This window comes from Hibiscus syriacus, unplaced genomic scaffold (genome assembly GCF_006381635.1).
Source record: "Hibiscus syriacus cultivar Baekdansim isolate YM2019G1 unplaced genomic scaffold, ASM638163v2 tig00110009_pilon, whole genome shotgun sequence".
In the NCBI taxonomy this organism is placed as follows: Eukaryota; Viridiplantae; Streptophyta; class Magnoliopsida; order Malvales; family Malvaceae; genus Hibiscus; species Hibiscus syriacus.
In genome coordinates this window covers 1,802,406-1,819,094 of record NW_024062561.1, presented here as the reverse complement: position 1 = coordinate 1,819,094, position 16,689 = coordinate 1,802,406, and the positions used below count along the sequence as shown (strand labels likewise).

The following is a 16,689-nucleotide window of genomic DNA, read 5'->3' as shown; positions in this document are numbered from 1 at the left end:
GCATCTTTTTTGTTACATCCTTTTGCAAGTCAACTTCATTATTGTCAAACACAAACGTTATGAATGGTTGTTTATTATAGCAGAATGATACAAAAAAGCATTGTTCTTCTTTCAGTTTTCTTATCCTTCGAGCTTAGGATTATCTTTTATCTGCAATTCCTGAAATTATCCAATCATAAATTCTCAATACAAATCTATTGGAGTTAATTGCATCATATGCCCCCAAACTGTAAAACTCATTTTAAATTGGTCCTTAAACTTTTAAATATTCCAATTTCATCCCCAAACTATGATTCACATTTTAAATTAGTCCTTAAACTTTGGAACATTCTAATTCCATCCCTAAAGTATGACCTTTCTAAATTGGTTTTCCAAGCTTTTGAATATTCCAATTTCATCCCCAAATTTATCCAAATAATTTAATTAATATAAACAATAGTTTAATCTAAATTTTGTTTTTTCCAAACATATAATAATATAAATTGGCCTAACGATTTTATTAACAAGGGATATGATTAATATATATGCACAGTTTGGGATGAAATTAAATGTTCAAAAAGTTTGGGATCAATTTAGAATGAAGGCTATAGTTTGGGGATGAAATTGAAAATTTTAAAAGTTGGAGGACTAATTCATAATTAAAGTCATAGTTAGGGATGAAATTGAAAATTTTTAAAGTTTAAGAATCAATTTAAAATGATGGTCCTTCTTTGAGGATATGTAATGCAATTAACTCATTCTATTCGTGTACATGGAACCAAGACACCCATTGAAGAGATACCGATTAAATGCATCTTTTAGTGTCTTTCATACATCAAAATACAAAATACATTGCAGAAAAAGGTCTGACTTTTCAATAATTCTTCAAAACTAGTTAAAATTCTTAAATATTATGGCTAAACAATCTCTTCTCATTCTTTTATTTGTGGGAGTATAATTAAATATATTTAATGATTATAATATATTTTAGTTGCATTATTGTATTATTTTTTTCATTCATATATTAACTTTGAAGAAATCATCAAGATTTTTCATCTATTATAAATAAAAAAAATATATCTTAATAAGATTATCAAATTTTACTTTTAACTTTTTCATTAAGCTACAAAGAGTGACATCCTCTTTAGGGATGGGCATGAAATCCGAACTCAATAGGTTTCGACTTGATCCAATCAGATTGGATCGGGTTTTATTAAAAAAATTTGGGTTCATATCAGGTTGGGTTGGATATTTTAGAGGATACATTTGGGTCGTGTCATGTTCGGGTTTAGGGTAAAAAATATTCTATCAAACTCGACATGAAAAATAATATAATTATATCTTATATATTTTGGGATAATTACAATAATACTCATCTTTATATTATTTATTTTCAATTAAGTCCCTATTTTATTGAATAAAATTAATAATTTTATATTATTTCGGGTTGGGTCAGAGTCAGAATCGGCTTTTATCTCAAAAGTTGGGTCGGGTCTTGTGAAATTAGCCTAAACTCGGGTTGAGTTTTTCGTGAAGTGTATAAAATTTTCAAATTGATTCGAATTGACCGAAAACCCGACCCAACTCAATCCATGACCATCCTTAATGATGTCATAGTATTTATAAATTGAAATAGCGAACGTAGAAAATGAACGATGCATCAAATATGTGTCAAGGAAAAAGAGTTGATGCACTAAACACCTTCAAAATACCAAGTTTTTATTAGAATCAATCCTATACATGTATTTATATTATATATCACAATTTTTCAATCAACCATTTATGATTTTTCTCCATTTTATTATAATGATATCGTAATAATTTATGCTTACTATTTTTTAATATATAATTTATTAAGCATACACAGTTAGACTCAATAACAAAATTTATCCATTCAATTTATCATTAATATTTTTTAACTTATGATTGGTATCAAAATATTCTAACAATGTTTAAAGACTAATTTAAAGACTTATCTAATAATAAATAAATTCATATGATATCAAAACATAAATTAAAATATAACAAATCTAACTAAATTGATTTTATATGTTGAATCTTAACAACTAAATAAATTCGTTCATAATTCACAAACCTAAATTCTCAATCTTCTCATCATCATTTTAATCATATTATCTTTAGACTCGACAATTATTTCATCTAAAGTAACAGTTCTTTCAGAATCTATGTATTCTAGAATAAGAGAAAATTCTACTAGGTAATTTTTTTAGAAATAACTTATCCACAAAATAATTTATTAATAGTAATAAAATTCTTATCTTTTAGATAATATATATGGAATTGTAAAATTGACTATAATTCAATTATGAAATATCTCAAGCATGATCTTTGAATTTCACTAAAATCGTTTTAATATTATGTAACATCTTAAAAATCAATTTGGTAGGTTCTCTTTTATTCCTTCCAACAATTATGATATTTTTTTATAAATTTGAGATGAATAAAAAGTAGTATCTGATTAAAGATTTTCCACCATTTGATAATGAATATTCACTCTTGTATACGTCAGTGCTCGGACCCGAAACTTTGGAAGATAACAACAATTCCCTTAATTACTTAAATCGTTTATTACACAAATCTTAAGTAAATGAATTTAGCTTCTCTGATTTCATCCGCGCGATTCGGGAAAAAGATGCAAAGAATAAACTCATTAATTTTAAGAGTCATTTAGTTCACGAAATGTAAGATTACCGTGGGAAATAGATTATTGGGATGTTACATCACTTAACACATTACTGGAAATGTTGAATTGTCTTGTTTGGTTTGTTTGGCAGGAATGTAGGATACAATGTTTGGCTGAATGAATATAAGATAATAAATATGTATGTTTTACCAAATTGTCTTTGAGATATATTTTATTTTTTAACAAGTTAAGTTATCAACATTAAAGTTAAAATATTTACATAAAAGTTTATAGGAAATATAATTTTCTATTATTTCTAATTTGTATATTTTTAATAAATTTATACACAAATAACTTAATATTGTTTCATTTTTTATTTCTTTGAAAATACATAAACATACTTACACCAATATAATTATGTTTTTATTTTTACATATTAAGATATTGAGAGATGTACATACTTACACCTGTATAAGTATATGTTAAGTGCTACACTATTTTATTTTATTCACTTACATTGGTGTAAGTATGTGTTAAGTACTATATATATTTTTTATTTTATTCTACATGTATGAATCGTACAATAAAATATCATATCAAATTATTTGATAAAATTAATAAACATAAAAAATATAATAAGAAAACCTTTTATTATATGTCTCATATTAGCAAACTTTTGAAGTAATTATCAAACATTTATGTATGTAATTGTAATTTAATATCGTAACACTTTAGCATATAAGAGAGCAGTGGACTGAAATCCTTTTTTGAGAGCCTAGAGCATTTATCATAATTTTGATAACTTACGGTTTAAAGAATAAATAGATGAATGTTTTTGAAATAATTATATTTTTTAGGGGTAATTTATTTAAATAGACGAAAATTGTTAAATACTAAAAAAAAAAAAAGGAGAATGACATTCTCGAAAAAGCACAAAAAAAAATATTATAGCGAATGGCCCATTACTCAATAAAGGAAATATTTATAAATCGTAATAGGTACCTATTTCGAAAAATATTATTATAATAATAATAATCTTTTCCCTTAAATAAATGTGTCATTTATGGCGTGTTTGGTTGGGGAATATGAGTTTTCCATAGGAATGGAATCCATATTTCCCCGTTTGGTTGGTCGGAAATGTCATTCTTAATAATCTTACATTATCAATAGTAGATTTTTTGGGGTATATTACCGGAAATGTCATTACTTTAATTTCCTTAGGTATTATTGGATTACCGACGTTTTGGACTAAAATGCCCTTAAAATTATTTTTTTTTCAAAAATATTCTTAATCTGTCATTGAATAATAAAAATTATACGAAGGTTAAATTACAAATATATCTTTAAACTATTTTTGATTTACAAAAAAAATCTATAATTAAAATTTTATATGAAGTTCAGTGGTTAAAATAAAATTTTATCCTTTCATTAAACATTTTTATATTTTCAATTTTGTAAAAAAAATTATATAAATTTTATGAATTTAATTTTTTAAAGAGTTTTCAACTTGTTAAAAAAATAAATATATAATAAGGACAATTTGATTAAATATACATTCCAATAATCTTTTATTCCTTTAACCAAACACATCAATCTTACATTCTTACTAAACCAACCAAACACAAAATACAATATTCCCAGTAATCCTATTCCCTGGTAATCTTTTATTCCCACTGGTAATCTTATACTAAGGTGCGTTTGGTTCACGGAATATAAGATTACCAGTGGGAATAAAAGATTATCAGGGAATAGGATTATAAGGTGCGTTTGGTTCACGGAATATAAGCTTACCAGTGGAAATAAAAGATTATCATGGAATAGGATTACTGAGAATGTTGTATTTTGTGTTTGGTTGGTTTAATAAGAATGTAAGATTACTGTGTTTGGTTAAAGGAATAAAAGATTACTAGAATGTATATTTAACCAAATTGTCCTTATTATATATTTGTATAATATTACAAATTGTAAAATATTTATATATTTTCTTTAAAAATTTAAATTCATAGTATTTATATAATTTTTTTTACAAAATTAAAAATATAAAAAAATGTTTAATGAAATAGTACAATTTTTTAACCCATGAACTTCATATAAAATTTTAATTATAGATTTTTTTTGTAAATCTAAAATAATTTAAGGATAAATTTGTAATTTAACCTTCGTATAATTTTTATTATTCAATGACAGAAGAAATATATTTTTGAAAAAAAATAAAATTTAAGGGTATTTTAATCCAAAACGCGATAATGTTATAATACCTAATCGAATTGAGGTAATGACATTTCCGGTAATATACCCCAAAAAATCTACTATTAGTAATAAAACATTACCAGAAATAAGATTCCCGACCAACCAAACATCAAAATGTAAAATTTTCATCCCATGAGAATCCCACAATCTTTAACCAAACACCCCTAGGGTGGTGAATGCCAACAATCTTACGAAGAAGGTTTTGTAAGTGAAATCTCAACGGTTTAGTTTTGAACTCTCTTCATCCTACGCTTCGTATTTTTCCAACATTAAATTTTCCGAGTAGCCATCTTTTTCACTTAACCAACCTAAACCCTACAAAACAAAACACTCCCTGTCTTCCGTCGCCAAACCCTCTTTCCTTCTCTTATTACTATGAACTGTTCATCTCTCGTATACGATCCCTGCCCGGTCTCCACCACCGGATGGGGCTACCGGATCCGAACCCTTCGCTTTCAGCCCCACTTCCGTAACTTCCTTGTCTGCTCCTTGAAGCCCGCCGCATCCTCTTCTTTGAGCGTTGCTGAGTCATCCGCCGGTGAGTCCCTGAGTCGACTCGGGTCGCTGAGTCAGGTATCCGGCGTGCTGGGATCACAGTGGGGTGATGAAGGCAAAGGCAAGCTTGTCGATATCTTGGCCGAACACTTCAACATCGTTGCTCGCTGCCAGGTAATACTCCTGTACATGTATTTTTATTTTTGTTCTTGCTTCTTTTTCAAAAGGTACCTTTTATGAATTCTATAAAACAATCAGTTATAGAATATTGGTAATTTCTCACAGAAAGATTAATCCGGATTGATAAGCAAATTAAGTCATTTTGTTATTATTTTTTAATCAATACATTATAATATTATTTGAAATCGTCTACATTTTGGGGAAAAAAATACAGAAAGCAAGTAGAGGGTGAAGAATGAGATGCACAGAGCCTTTGTTAAACCTATTTAGTTGGATTTAGAAAATATCAATTTTTATTCATTTATTTAGAAAATAAAGTAATTAATCACTGTCATTATTTGTAATTTGATAGCCATAAACGTTTAGTTAGGCAGAGTGCTAGTACATTATGCAATGATAATATAAGTTTAATTCACAGGCTCGAATTCATTGCTTTTTTTCTTAGTATTGGACTTTTTGTTTTCTGATTTCAGGGTGGAGCTAATGCTGGACATACAATCTACAATTCCGAGGGAAAGAAGTTTGCCCTTCACCTTGTTCCTTCCGGTATACTTAACGAGGAGACTCTGTGTGTGATTGGAAATGGAGTAGTGGTACATTTGCCAAGTCTATTTAAAGAAATCGATGGGTTGGAAGCTAATGGAGTTTCCTGCAAAGGAAGGATATTGGTATCCGATCGAGCTCATCTGTTATTTGATTTTCATCAAGAAGTCGATGGACTAAGGGAATCTGAGCTTAACAAGTCATTTATTGGCACAACTAGAAGAGGGATTGGACCTTGTTACTCTAGCAAGATGAACAGGATTGGCATTAGAGTAAGTGACATGAGACACATGGATACTTTCCCCCAGAAGCTTCATGGTTTATTATCTGATGCAAATTCAAGGTTCCCAGATTTCAACTATACCGCGGAAATGCTCAAGGAGGAGGTTGAAAATTACAAGAGATATGCTGAGAGGTTGGAGCCTTTCATTGCTGATACTGTGCATGTGATGAATGAATCAATTGCGCAGAAGAAGAAGATATTGGTGGAAGGTGGCCAGGCTACCATGCTCGACATTGATTTTGGTACTTATCCCTTTGTAACATCCTCAAGCCCATCAGCTGGTGGAATCTGCACTGGGCTTGGTATTGCTCCTAGAGTTGTGGGTGATATAATTGGAGTTGTAAGTGAATATTCTTTTTGATTATTTTCTTGGTGGTTTTATTTTTTGTCATCAAATTATTTGTTCTGTGGTTGGTGGTACAAAGTACAGGCAGATAAAATAAAATGGTTCAAAAATTTAAGTTTTTTTTTTGTTTTAATACTGAAAAGAGGTTTAACTTCAACCACTTTCCTATCTTAAACGCTGTGCAGGTGAAAGCATACACCACAAGAGTTGGTTCTGGTCCTTTCCCAACCGAAATCCTGGGTCAAGGCGGTGATATCCTCAGGTTTGCGGGGCAGGAATTTGGCACCACAACTGGCCGCCCTCGTCGTTGTGGCTGGCTTGATGTAGTTGCTCTTAAGTTCTGTTGTCAAATTAATGGCTTTTCTTCTCTAAATCTCACCAAATTGGATGTTTTGTCTGATCTTCCCGAAATCAAATTGGGTGTTGCTTATAAACAAGCTGATGGTACACCGGTGCAATCATTCCCGGGAGATCTTCAGCTTCTTGAGCAGTTGAAGGCTAGTAAACTTTCTAACATAACTAACACCTTAGATATTTCACTTTCATATATATTAATTTTCTTTTCACTTTTACAAACATGCTTATCAGAACCAGGGTGGTCCGATGTTTGAGCCAGTTTTCCTGGGACTTGACTTGTGTTGGTTTAGGGTTTAGGGTTTGATATAGATATGTTAAAATAATGTTCAACCAACTCTAACTAAATTGTTCTTCCATTTAAACCTTCAAAGAATGGATTTTTTTTTTGGGGGGGGACTAGAAAATGTAATAATCAAAGGATAATCACATGATATGCCACGAGCTACAAAGAAAACAGCAAGTGTTGATCGCGATTTCTGCTTCGAGCTTTCCATTAATGCATGCAATTTTGATAGTTTTGCTAGTGAAAGAGGTTACACTATCAATGAACATGATAATATGTTGTGTGTTGCTCATAATGGTAAGAGTTAGCGTTTGATGCATTACAATGGTAATTTGTTTCCATTGATGTTTTCTGTTTTTGTAGCACTTATGAAACACTTGATAATTCCTTTCCTTTCTGTGTTTAGGTTGAATATGAAGTTTTCCGTGGATGGCAGTCTGATATTTCTTCTATCAGAAACTATTCCGATCTTCCGAAAGCCGCACGGAAATATGTCGAGAGGATAGAGGAACTAGTTGGTGTGCCTATTCATTACATCGGCATCGGACCTGGCCGTGATGCTCTGATATTCAAATAATTGACCACTTTTTGTACTCCTGCAATTGCTAGTTGATTTTATTTTTCCTGCACACAGGCATAACACTACTTTACGGTTGGAAATAATTTAAAACGATGGGGAAGTTTTTGGGACGAAACTAGGGAAATACATAAATGTGTTATGACAAAATAACAAAACAAAAAAATGTTGACTTATGCAGGTTACTGTGGAATGGAGGATTTCAATCTGCTTGATAAAATTTGGTTTTATCATGTCCAATCATTAAGCATCGTATTGTATGTAGTGTTTGAAATATCTTTTGGTTGCAATTATAAGTAGGGGTTAGACATGCACAAAGTCGGATAAAAAACCGATTCGGTTTTTTTACCTAGTCAAAAAATTAGATTTTAAAAAAATCGGTTCGAATTTTAACCGGTTTGGAAGGTCGGATGGTGTAATCGGTTTTGGTTTGAAAAAAACTGGTTTTTAAAAAAAATTGGATTTAAAAAAATCGATGGTGGTGAGCAGTATTATTCTTGTGCAATCTATATCTACTTCTCTTGAATATTTTGAGATTTTTTTAAAAGGTTAAGCTCGAGCTTTTTTAAAAGGTTATTAAATTAAATAGGTCAAGTTTGAGCTTATTAAAAAGCTTTATTAAAAAGCTTTATAAATTTGATAGGTCAACCTATATATATATATATATATATATATTGTATTCATACTTTCACGTGAAAAACACCATCAGCTAATTAATTGAGCTATATTGGTCTTGCCAATTCCTACACCCCCAGCAAGACATATTGTGCCCATATCTGCCCATGCTCTGGCACCTTGGAAAACAACAATATGAGGCAAGTGGCAATCATTACAATTCATCTGGAATATGTGCGTGAAACTTTTGCTTGGATTTGAAGCTTTGCATCAGTTTTATTACTTGAAGATTCGGAACATCAATTTATGGGTGCTTAGCCAAGTTGTAAACAAGATTCTCCCTGTTTAATATTTTTTAATTACAACTTTGTAAAACCATTACAAAATCGTGGGCTTGGCTTTTGTTGTGTTCCTTGTTATAAACAAGATTCTCATTGTGAAATATTTTTTAATTACAACTTTGTAAAACCATTCCACCTCTCCAATAGCATTATAGCAATTAGCAAACACCCTTTGTTTTTACCCAAAAAAAAACCCAGATTAAAATCCAAATATAACGAAGGAAATTCGAAATGGATATGGGATTTTTTTTATTTGATTTAGTTACCTTGAAAGAGGTACTTGGAGATCTCGCGGTGGTTCTTCTCTGGGATAATATGGAATCAAGAAAGCAAAAACATTATAGCTATTTTCTTGCAAATAATTTTCTCAGAAACCAACCTATTTATATATGTTTAGGGTGGTAAAATGGTGATTTTTTTAGGAAAAACGGTTACAACCCCCCCCCCCAACGGCTAGTTTTTAAAACCCAGACCGGATTTTTTTCGGATAAAAACCAATTTTTAATCCGGTAAAAAAACCGATCGTCTAATTTTTCCCCAAACCGGTTATACTATCCGGTTTTTAAATATCCGATCCGGTTTAAAAAAAATCGGTTTTTCCCAAATTCAATTTCGGATATTTTTTTCGCAAAATCGGATATTCAGATTTTTTTGTGCACCTCTAGTAGGGGTGAATAAAATTTGACTCGAAAAATTGATTTTTTCGACTTGATTTAACTCAAATTGATTTCGAGTTGTAATTTCATAAACTCAACCCGACTCGAAAAATTTTTAAGTTCAAATCGAATTGTAAAATAAAATTTCAATAACTTGAAATTTTTAGTAATTATATGTATATCACATTTGAAAAAATATGAAGAAATATATATGTATTGTATATGGTTAGAAAAATTCATTTAAATTAAAATAAAATAATATCATAACATTATAAATATTTATAATTAAATTTAAACAGAAACTCAAAAATTTGACTCGACTGAACTTAAAAAATCTTCTTTGAATTATAAAATAAGATTTGTTAACTCAAATAACTCAATTTTTTTAACTTGACTTAATTGAATAGTCATCCTTATTTATAAGTGTGGAGACCCCAAGTTTAAAAAACATACGAGAGCAATTTTGTAGCCCTTCAGCATTCAGTTTGTTGGCTGCTTGGCTTAATACTCGGAGTTCATCTCTGATGCATTGTTTAAATTTTTTTTACTCGACTTGATCGAATAGTCATCCATATTTATAAGTGTGGAGACCCCAAGTTAAAAAAACATGCGAGAGCAATTTTGTAGCCGTTCAACATTTAGTTTGTTGGCTGCTTGGCTTAATACTCGGAGTTAATCTCTGATGCATTGTTTAAAGGGTTAATATATGTTGTAACCGTCCTTCGAGTGGGACTGGAGTCAGGTTCTGACTTTTAATGATGTATTGAAGTCGCCACCGATCATTTAAAATTAGGTTGACCAGACACCTTAACTTACCATTTAATTGATCTACGTTATACCAGGAATTAATCGGATCCGGGAGTCGATTACAACCAAGGAAGGATTAGCACCATTGTACTGCCCTTTCGGTACCAAATTGATTTCTCGGTTGTCTTAATTACGAAAATTAAAAGTTAAATTAAAATTTAAAAATTCGATCCGAATTACTTACCTTGGATCAATTTTAAAATTGCCCTAAAAAGTCAAATTAATATCAAATAATAAAATAGAAATTAAAAAAAAGAATTAAATTAAAAGAAAACAAAATTTAAAGATGGATTAAATTGGAAAGAACTTAAAATTGGGGATCAAATTGATATTAATTAAAAGTTGCAAGGAGAAAAATAAAAAAGTTAGGGGAAATTTGCAAAATATAAAAAATATAAACAAGGATTAAATTGAATTAATTCAAAATTCAAGGGCAAATTTACAGTAGATGTCCAAAATGAATTACGCATCAAAACTATAAGGATTGCGGAAATAATTTAAAAATCTTGTAATTACAAGGTGGTCCCTCTATAAATACCCCTAAAATCACAAAAAAATTAATTTTTACCACATTTTACAAAAAACTTCTCACTTTAAAAAGAATTCTCTCAACTCTCTCCCCTATCCGGCTAAGTGACGACCACCCGTCAGCGACTACCCGCCGCCTGGACCGCCACTTCGACCACCACCTCCGGTGGTCGAAAAGTCAAAGCTAATCTAAAACGCTCATCTTACCACCTCGATTATGAAACGAGCCCCAAATTCCGTAAAAAACCCCAAACAACGTAGATATATGATTGAAGTTTCGAACTTTACCTTTAGTGCGATGGCTTTTGGAATTTCGGCGACCTTTAGCTTCACTCCGACGGTGAAAACGAACAAATCGTTCTCCTTTGTGTTTGAACTTTCTTTTTGATGACATTTTTTTGAGCTTAAAAATGCTTGTTTGCCTTGTAATATTTGTTGCTCGATATTTGGTATTTCGATTTTTTTGTGTTGCCTCCGTATATTGCTGGGTTTCTTTCTGTTGGATTTCGTGTCTTGTAATGCTCCACTAGTGGCCTTTTATAGCCTCCGGAAACAAGTTGTTTCCCAGAATCGGGCATTGTAATCCCGATTTCATCAGAATTTATATGTGGTTGATTCTCTCGACATGTCGTAGCTGTTCAGATTTTGCTCTGATTTTATGGTTTTGAAGTTTCAAGGGTCAAAAATTCTGACTGGCTCTCGAACCATGCTGGCGCGTGGCCTTCACGTGCGCTGCTTGATCTCCTCATGCGATGCCCCTTTCTTGATATGAAACCCTAACCCATGTTGGGTCAAGCAGACGAGCTTGGGTCTTACCGGGCTTGCTGGGTCAGGCTTGCTTCGGTTGGGCCTTGTTGGGCTTGTTGGGTTAGACTTGCTTCGATTGGGCTTCATTGTTGGACTTAGACTTTGGACTTCTGGACTCCTTGGACCTAAAAAACCGAAAATAATATTAATAATAATATAATAAATATATAATAATAAATAAAGATAATATATAATATAAATATACTATAATAATAATATATAATATATATATATATAATATGTAATAACACTACCATAAAATATATATAATATAATATATAGTATATAATATATACTATATATAATATAATATAATATATATATTATATACTTATACTATATAATATATACTATCCCGGACGAAAATAGATGTCTATAACTGCCCCTCTTTGCCTATTTATCATTTAACGAAGAATATGACTAAGATAAAAGGACACAAATTTTCGTTTGGTAAGAACGGATTTCAAAAAGTGAATTTGCTCCTGTGAGTATGATATCTTTCTCTGTGGTTGAAATCCGACTCAATGTATGTTGACTCTCTTATCGAATATCTTTCGTCGCGGAGTTGAAATTCGACTTGAAAGCTTTAATAAAACATGGCTCCATGTTGTCGAGCTGAATTACAGGTGACTCATTCGTCGTGAAGTTGAGTCAATTTTGAAATGTCTTTGAGCACAATATCCTTCGTTATGAAGTTGAAATCGTGGTTGACCCATTCATCATGAAGTCGAGTCAATCTTGGATGTCTTGAGCATGATATACTTCGCTTTGAGGTTGAAACCTAGCTTGATGTATGGATTAGGCGATAATTCCTCACCACTGAGTTAAGATAAACCGTGGTTGATCTTGAGTTTCCTTTTAGTCTAATGTCCTTCGTTGTGAAGTTAAAATTTGGCTAGACGACCTTGGTCGAGAAATAGTTCTTCGTCGTTAAGTTGAACTATATTGTAGATGACTTATTTGCCGTGAAGTTGAGTCGATTTTGGATGGCTTGAGCATAATATCCTTCATCGTGAAGTTGAAATTAATCTTGAAATCTGCACTAGAATGTGGCTTCTTGTTGCCAAATCATGGTCAACCTTGGTCTTCTTCTTGGTTAAAAGAACTCGATTTAGAATTCAATCGAAAAGTAGTTCCTCGCTGCTACCATGCGGTTAATACGCCCTCGAGATGGAATCGAACTCGAAAGTTTTCATTGACATACAACTTTTCTCAACTTAAGTTATGTTGTAAATTAGGCTGGGATATAGTTTCTTGTTGCTAAATCACAACCAACCTAGGTCTTCTTCTAGGCTTAAAGACCTCGGTTTAAAATTCAAATGGAAAATAGTTCCTCACTGCTACCATGCAGTTGATACACCCTCGAGCATAATAGAGTCAAAATCAAAAGTTTTCGTTGACAGATAACTCTTATCGCCTTGAGTTATGATGTGAAAGGTTCCTCTAAGTAAAGGATGGCTCCCCTTCGAGTCTAAGCCAGTCATAATTCTTTAGATGTCTCCCTTTCACGAGAAAGTCAGGTGAGACGAATCCTCTTCATGGTTTAAGTCGATCTTGATTCTTCGGGTGACTCCACTTTGCGGGAAAGCCAAGTGGTATATTCTTCAGATGGTTCCCCTTCATAGGTCTGAAGCAGGTGAGATGTTGGAATGACTCCCCTTCATGGGAAAGCCATGTGAGATGTTCTTCGATTGACCCCTCTTTGCAAGAAAGCCAAGTGAGGTATTTTTTCAGCAAGATATCATCCGTCGTGGAGTTGAAATTTGGCTTGAAAACTTTAATTGTAAACTAGCCACTCGTCGTTGAGTTAAACTGGATCGTAGTGACTTTTGAATTAACTCTTGAATCTAACATCCTCCATCGTGGAGTTGCAGTTGATTCCAAGGCCTGTATATCTTTCTATAGGTTGAGTTAATTGATATGTGGCTCCTCATTGTTGAGTTAAGCTAAGCCGCCCTCGATTTTTAAAGACGTTTTTTAATCAGTATCATTCGTTTTGAAGTTGAAATTTGACTCTAAAGTTGCAAAAATTATGTATGCAAAAAATGAATAATGTGATGCTCTTAAGTATGTCTAAAATGTATGCAAAATTAATTAGTTCTTGTTTTATTTCTTGGATGAAGTCTTATTCTTTGTATGTTGATCTTGTCCTTGGAATCGATTATGCCCCAACACTAACGACTTCATGAAAAATACCTGACCTTTGCTCATTTTTTGACTCAATCCAATGATCTTGCACTCTTGATTGTATGGATCAATTTTAATCTAGAGATTCTTAAGTTTTCTTTTAGCCTCAGTTTACTCAAGGGAGTAAGACTCTTTTGCATTTTGGTTGATGATCAACTACTAGAACTGGTTAAATTATCATCGTAGTTGACACATCAATATTCAGTGAAAGGCTTCCTTACGTAGCTTGGAAGCTCAAATGACAACTTCTACAGCCAAGGCTACCTCTTCCGGTGTCTGTAAAATTATTCTGATTGTCATGGAAAAAAGGCTGGTGAACAAGAAGGCATGTTGCCTTGAATTATATTAAGAACCCTCAGTGTTTCTTATGAGTTCTCAGCTTCTTGTACTCGCAGAGTACTTTGAATTTTTTGCATGGGAATCTTGGCAGCGAAGCTTATCTTTACTCTAAATGTCTTTGAGTTATGAGCGTCTCGCTCTCTTCCTTTCATGCTCATTTGGGTTGTCATTACCGTCAGGTCTTGTATTCCCATTTTTTCTCTTTGATATGACATCCTCAAGTACAATAGTGAACTCATGCTTGTTATTTGGAAGGGATTTGATAGTGACCAAACTTTTCTCTCTATCATAAGCGAAATTCTTTCCAGCCAACTCATTGATGTAGGTCTCCTGTAGCTTCTCGGGCGACAATCTTCATAGTAAAGAGATACACTGTAATGAAAGAAGTAACCATATGTATTACTCATACTCACTTTGAAATGATTGGTTAGAATAGTTATTTTTGTCCCTTTGATCACGTCTGGTCATTGATTGTAACGATACCTTCTTCTTCGCAATGTTAGGATCTGTTTTGATAGGAATCACATCAAGAGGCATGGGTGGCGGAAGGAGAAGAGATTAGAAACCTGGAGATGCCCCACACCGTTTCAGGTCCTCCAACCGATTTTTTTAGGACATGTGTCTTGTCTGAGATATATCTCCATTTTTTTAAAAAAGGTTTGGTATAAAAATGATGTCTGAGATATATCTCCCTTTAACAAATACCAAGATCCATGGGTGATATAGGAAGACAATGCGATTTGGTTTTGATTTTCATGATTTTCAAATAGGATGTGAACAAAATAGTACAATTGATGTACTCCACTACAAGGCTCTTTAGAGAGCATTTCTATTTTAGTTTTCAAGAATCTTCAATTTGTTCAAGTTTCGTAGACTCATTAAGCAGAGATAGCGCAGAAATATCAATCTAAAAACAACATCCCTAAGTGATTTTGTGTAGTCAACTATAACAGATGTTTCCTGACTCCTTTAGTCCACCTTTCATCAAAATTTAATCTCAAATCCACGTTTATCACAGACTTTACCGCCTTTCTTTAAATTATGCTTTATTAAACTTGATGTCATCGCTTTAGATTTTGCTTGGGAGATTCATCTCGATACATAGAGACTAGTGTCATGATCTGAATGTACTCGTATTCATAAAGTTAGGGAAATTAAAATTGCTCATTACTTTAGCGGAATACCCTTAATTAAAGGATTCAAGTGTCAGAAAGTCTTCATCTTGACAAACTCAAATGAAACTCACTTCATAAAGTTCGAACATTACAACCATAACTGCTTTAGACATTACCTCCAAAGATTAACAACTTACTACTTTCATTGGAGTTCCCCTAGCATTGTTAAAATTGTCATTCATTAATATCACATTAATTCTTCGATTTCGAGATTTTCTAAGTTTGTTAGGAAGAATCTATTATAGTCTGAGTGTTAGTGAAAATTAGAAAATTTCATATTTAGAGCTCAATTCCTAAGCAACTGAACTAACCTAAATTTGTCTCTTCTACCATTCCATTTGTGAAAATTGTATATCGTCATAAAACATCCTTAACAGACATGCAAACTAACTAGACTTGCAATGGAGATGTCCCATCTTGTCTACTTCCATACTTGCACGTGTGAGAAAACATTTTTTCTTTTTTTGGGTAAAAGATAGTATCTTTTTTTAAAAGGAATTTGCTTTTGACATATGTCAAAAGTCTATAACCTCATTTCTCAAAATGTGCATTTCATTATACTTGATATTCACTAAATTTCAAACAATTCTCTATTACTCAAAGAAATGTCATTTTTTTCTTAAAAAAATGTTCAGGCATATTAAAGACAAATTCAAACAAGCCATTATTTCATAGGCAACACATTTGATGTAAGTTATTTTTACCTTAAATTGATTGTGGATATAGGAAGGAAGCAAAACAACATGCATAAGTGAATGGCTCAAAAAGATGGTTTGGTAGTTGATGTAAATGTGAAATGGAGGGCTATTTATGTTATGAGAAATAGTAGCGGAAGTATGTTGATATAGTTATGGTATGGGTGATGAAACAAAGGATGGTTGGTGAGGATAGAATCTTAGAAAGACCAAGGAAGAACCAATACTACAATGAATAAAGACCCAGCCTTACAAATTTTTCTAAGGGTGGTAAGAAAGGACTTGGACCCACTATCTATAGGGAGATAGGAACCACAAGTATCAATGAAAAAGGGATTGACGCCACAAGTAATTAAATTACTTGATAAGTCGATAAAAGTCACAAGGACTTGAGAAAAGAGAATAATCTGACTTATATTAAAATGAAAGGTATGTGTACAAATGAATAGGACTAGCCTATTTATAGTTTTCAAAGGGTTTAGGCCGAATAGATACATGATGGTTCGACTAAGGTTGAAATCCCTTTGAAAATACATGATTTGTTTTATGAAAATACATGATTTTAATGAAAGTACATGCTTTTGGCCGAATTGTAAGGTGTT

General features: G+C 32.1%; 1 protein-coding gene across 1 annotated transcript; it reads left to right on the top strand.

Annotated features, from left to right (window-relative positions):
- The first annotated feature begins 5,209 nt into the window (after positions 1–5,209).
- LOC120212284 (adenylosuccinate synthetase 2, chloroplastic-like) lies at positions 5,210–8,055 on the top strand. Its single transcript, XM_039210648.1, has 4 exons — positions 5,210–5,542; positions 6,022–6,714; positions 6,906–7,217; positions 7,767–8,055. Exons 1-4 carry the CDS (start codon positions 5,249–5,251, stop codon positions 7,935–7,937), a joined length of 1,470 nt encoding a protein of 489 aa, XP_039066579.1. The 5' UTR covers positions 5,210–5,248; the 3' UTR covers positions 7,938–8,055.
- The last annotated feature ends 8,634 nt before the right edge of the window (positions 8,056–16,689 follow it).

Excerpts from the sequence above, each read along its gene's own strand:
- LOC120212284 (XM_039210648.1), top strand. The coding sequence starts at position 5,249 with ATGAACTGTTCATCTCTCGTATACGATCCCTGCCCGGTCTCCACCACC. Across the intron at positions 6,715-6,905 it reads TGGGTGATATAATTGGAGTT|GTGAAAGCATACACCACAAG; the intron begins GTAAGTGAATAT and ends AACGCTGTGCAG. Across the intron at positions 7,218-7,766 it reads AGCTTCTTGAGCAGTTGAAG|GTTGAATATGAAGTTTTCCG; the intron begins GCTAGTAAACTT and ends TTCTGTGTTTAG.